This window comes from Myotis brandtii, unplaced genomic scaffold (genome assembly GCF_000412655.1).
Source record: "Myotis brandtii unplaced genomic scaffold, ASM41265v1 scaffold188, whole genome shotgun sequence".
Classification (NCBI taxonomy): domain Eukaryota; kingdom Metazoa; phylum Chordata; class Mammalia; order Chiroptera; family Vespertilionidae; genus Myotis; species Myotis brandtii.
Window position 1 is genome coordinate 278145 of NW_005356985.1, and position 4829 is coordinate 282973.

Below are 4829 nucleotides of genomic sequence, written 5' to 3' on the forward strand. Positions count from 1 at the left end.
CCCGTCTCTCCCAGGCCCCGCCGAGGCCCTGTCTCTCCCAGGCCCCGCCGAGGCCCTGTCTCTCCCAGGCCCCACCGAGGCCCCGTGCCCTGCCGAGACCCGGGCTCAGGTCTGTCCCTGGCTGAGCCGGCTGAGGTGTCATCTTTTATTCAGCCACGCCCTGACGTTGGGCCGCAGGCGATTTCCCTTTCCTCGCTAGCAACAATGCAAATAAAACTGCACTTCACGGGGAGGCATCTGACTTTTTCCCTGCGGGGACTCTCTCCACAGAATAAATTCGCAGGTATTACTGAGCCTGGGCTTCATAAATCAGCATGATCGGCTCGGACTTCAATATACTGCATAGACCAAAGGCATGCACTTAGAGAGAGAGATTTTTAAAAATCCTCATCCCAGGATATGTTTTTATTTATTTTATAGAGAGAGGGAGAGACAGAGAAAAAAAAAAACTTTTTGATGTGAGCGAGAAACATCAATTGGTTGCCTCCTGCACACACCCCGACCGGGGCCAGGGATTGAACCCCCAACCTAGGGAATTGGACCCACAACCTTTGGTGCACACGACGACACTCCAACCAAAGCCACCTGGCAAGGTGGGGAGAGAGATTTTTAAGGGCCAGTTAAATGCAAATGTCTGCTAATGGAAGAAACTGTTTTAAGCTCACAGGCAGGGTTTCCCTCCCGTCTTTGGGGAGGGGCCTCTGGGGGGTGGGTGGAATGAGCAGGAAGCGTGGCAGAGAAGGCCCTCCTGGGGGGCTGGACTTCCTGCTCATCAGAGGGCATTTGGGCTTTCGTTGTCTCGGAGCCGACGTCACTTTTTCACCAGCATTTTGTGAATTCTGGTATAAAGAACCTCACCACCTGATAACCCAGTAATCCCTGGGGACCCGGTCAGCTCCCCGAGCCTCACGTTCCCCTCTGCAGCTCAAGGTGAAGGCCCCCCATCTCATCTCTAGGCTGTGAAAGTGCAGATACAAAAGGAGGTGAAACTGCCGTGTCCACGGGGAGACATTAGTCTCGCAGAGCGTGGTCCTCGACCCTGGTCCAGAAGCACTGGGCGGGCGGAAGGGACTCCCGGCTTCCCCGGCCCTGCCGCGTCCCGAGCTCCCAGCTCTGCACCCCTCTGGGACCCGCCTTTCTACCAGGTGCCCCGGGCTGAGTCTCACTGACATTTGTAGACCACGGGCTGCGGGGTGTTCAGGTGTCGTCTCAAGCTGGGGGGGGGGGTAAGGGGGGGCAGGCCTCGGCGCCTTAACTGGCTTCCAGGTGGTTCTGATCAGCCCTGGCTGAGAAGCGCCAGGTGAGGGTGTGAACGGCGGGCGGGGCCGATGAGCAGGCGCTGGCCCAGGAGGAGGCCTCCGCAAACCTGCTGCCTTTGCCTTTGCGTGGCCCAGGCCCAGCTTTCGCTCTGCTAACCCGGCTTTCCTGCTCCCCAGGGTCCCAAGTGATGGTGGTTTCCACGGAGGGCGAGCTGAGTCCTGTGCGACTGGTGGGCCCGGCGGAGCTGGCGGTGGCGCCTGCGGGCTGGCGGGCGTGAGCGTGGTCTCTCAGCATCTCCCCGGGAGGAAGCATGTCTAAGAAGGGCCGGAGCAAGGGCGACAAGCCCGAGATGGAGGCGGACGCGGTGCAGGTGGCCAACGAGGAGCTGCGGGCCAAGCTGACCAGCATTCAGATCGAGTTCCAGCAGGAAAAGAGCAAGGTGGGCGGGTGTCTCCATGCAGCGAGGGGCGGCTGTGAATTCCGGGGACAGTGCTGCCCCCGGGGTATGTCTGGAGGGCGTGTTCCCGGGCTGGGTTGGGTGGGCACTCCACCCATCTAACACCAGTGGCGGTCTAGACACCGCCTGGGGGTGAATCCCAGCCCCCCTCCCCCGCCCCCGAATCTTTCTGTGACCTCAGACCAGCTACCTAACTCTCCCTGCCCGGGACTCCCCTCACCTGCTCACCTGGGCCACCTGGCCCGCCCCTGCTGGCCACCCGGCCTCTCCCAGGCTGCCCTGCACACACCTCTGCCCCCCCTGTCCACATCCGCCTCCTTTCCATCTGTGACCACACTTCCCTCTCTCTGCTCTTTGCTTTTCAGCTTCCCTCCTCCCAGCAGTCCTCACGGGCCGCTGTGGCCACCCTGTTTCCCAGGAGATGACCAGGAAGCTGTGGGAGGTTGTACACTCAGGGTTCTTCAGAGAGAAACAGAACCAGCAGATTTTACATATAAACACGCGTACACACACATATGTGCACGGGGCGGTTGCGGGGAGAGGGAGAGGGATTTTTTGGAGGTTGTCTCACACCTGAGGTGGTGGACACGTCTATAACGTGCAGGGCTGGCTGCTGGAGATTCCAACAGGAGTTGCCCTTGCCGTCCTGAGTCCAGGGGCCGCAGGAGGCTGACCCTGCCTGGCTGGGGCCTCAGTCTTTCCTCTTAGGCTTTCACCTGACTGGGTGAGGCCCCCCCATGTCAGGGAGGGCGATCCACTTTCTCACGGTCTGCTGACTTAGATGTCAATCAGTCTAAGTCAACAGTGGTCGGCAAACTGCGGCTCAGCAAACCACGGCTCGGCAAACTGCGGCTCGCAAGCCACATGCGGCTCTTTGGCCCCTTGAGTGTGGCTCTTCCACAAAATACCGACTTCTGCGCATGGGCCACAAAGTTTCAATCGCACTGTACATGCACGCCTGCACGTGGTATTTTGTGGAAGAGCCACACTCAAGGGGCCAAAGAGCCACATGCGGCTCGAGAGCCGCAGTTTGCTGACCACGGGTCTAAGAAATACTTTAACCACAACAGCTAGCCTGGTGTTTGGACTGTGCCCTGGCAGCACGGCCCTCCTGAGTGACACGTTACAGGAACTGTCCCAGGTTCAGTCATTGGCCGAGGGAAACACACTGATCGGTGCAGATTCGGGGTGCAACCCGATCCCCTCCTTCTCACTCCAAATCACTGGCAACCTTAACCCCAAGACCAGGACCATGTTGCCTCCTAGAGAGGAGGCCGCCGGGAGCACCGAATCCCCCCTGAGAAACCATGTTCGGTGAAGTCCTGCTGTCTGGCTCTCCGTCCCTCGGGAGAGACTGATTCCAGCCCTCGGGTGAGGTGGGCCTGGGCTGGCCCTTTCAGCTCCCGGGCGAGGTGGGCCTGTATTGGTGCTGCAAGGGTTTAGGAAGCCCCACGTTGGGCGCCATTAATGCCGGGGTTCTTGTTCCAGCATCTAAAAGGGTTCAGCCATCTGGAGAAGGCTGTGTGTAACTTAAAGAGTCGAGTGACGAAATATAATTTTGAAAGACTTGGGGGTCAGAGGAGCTTAGCTAAAAGGAACTAAGATTTCCTCGTCTCAGGACCCCATGCTTTTTATTAACACAACTAGAGGCCCGGTGCACAAAAATTTGTGCACTGGCGGGGGGGTGGGGTGTCCCTCAGCCTGACCTGTGCCCTCTCACAGTCTGGGAACCCTCGGGAGATAACCAACTGCTGGCTTAGATCTGCTCCCCGGGTGGCAGATGGCAGGCCCGATCCCGCAGTGCCTGCCCCGCCTCCCAGGGTCGCGCACACGGCAGGGCTGATCCGGGGGTTGGGGAGCCGCCCCGGGTCAGGTCGCACATGGACGCCTGCCGCCCCGGGTCACAGATAGCAGGCCCAGATGGCAGCAGGGCAGGCTGGATGGCGCTGTCCCGCCCTGCCTGCAGTCCCGGGGTTGTGGTGCTGCCCTGGGTCGTGTACACGGCAGGCCCGATCCCGGGGTTGGGGCAGGCGGCGGATGGTGCTGCCCCTCCTGCAGTATGCAAATTTAACAGCCATCTTTGGTGGGTTAATTTGCATACTCTTCTGATTGGCTGATGGGCGTAGCGAAGGTACGGTCAATTAGCATCTTTGTCTTTTATTAGTGTAGATTTGTCCTGAGGAGAGGCAGAAATATACACTTCAAAGGGTAGGGATTCATATACAGAGGCATTGTCAGAATGGGGGAATTTGCCTATGGCTGTTCAGGTGTTTGGCCAGTAGGAGGCAATAACATGTAGATTAAGATGCCCTGAGCTGTCTGGCAGCAAACAATCATCCCTTTTCAGGTTTGGGGAAATGCCTTCAGCCATTCCCAACAGGTGACAACATATGTGACTCAGCCCTTGTCGAGTCCCCAAGTTACATCAACCTTTCGATGAAACTCTTGCAATTATGACCTGCTGGCATTGGCTTCCAGCAGGCCTGGGCTTACCCTTTTAGCTCCTGGGCGAGGTGGGCTGGGCTGGCCCTCCCTTGTCTCTGTGATCCTGACTGTGAGGTGAGGGATGGTGACCTCTCTTTGCCTGGTTGGTTGTATTAGCTTCTTTCCCTGCTGCTCGTTGTAAGTCAGCTGACATCCTGGCTCCTCACCTGCGCTGAGTTTCAGGGACTGGTGTGCGCCAGGCAGCGTGGTCTGTGGAGGCAGCGGATCCGAGAGACCACTGTTCCGGTGCTGGGGAGGCCGTGTTATCTAGAAAACAGAGGGACCGTGGAGAGTTCCTGTGGGATTTGACGTGAAAAGGTCAGATAGAGCCTTTGGAGTGTATTAGGAGAATGCGCCCTGGGCACATTTTACAAGTAATGTTTTTAATTGTGTGTTGATCCCACAAATACATGCAGGCGGGGTTGGCGGCCTGGCATCTGGGGACACCAGCTCTGGGCCAGGTGCCCGGGGTGAAGCCAGGCTCTGCCCCTTGGCAGCCCCTCGCCCAGGCAGGTCACCAAAGCGTCTCTAGGCCTCAGATGCCTTGCGGCAAAACAGAGCCTCCTGTGGGGGATGCTCCAGAGTCCACAGGAGCCACTCCTCCTCTTCCTCCACCCCCTCCACCCCC

The 4829-nt window shown here is 58.5% G+C and overlaps 1 protein-coding gene across 1 annotated transcript in view; it reads left to right on the top strand.

Annotated features, from left to right (window-relative positions):
• Positions 1–4829, top strand: part of JAKMIP1 (janus kinase and microtubule interacting protein 1) — a 38009-nt gene that overhangs the window by 12904 nt on the left and 20276 nt on the right. Inside the window, exon 2 of the mRNA XM_014538280.1 lies at positions 1437–1699. Coding sequence (XP_014393766.1) covers positions 1571–1699 — 129 coding nt within the window. The 5' untranslated portion in view covers positions 1437–1570. The remainder of the gene's footprint in view (positions 1–1436; positions 1700–4829) is intronic.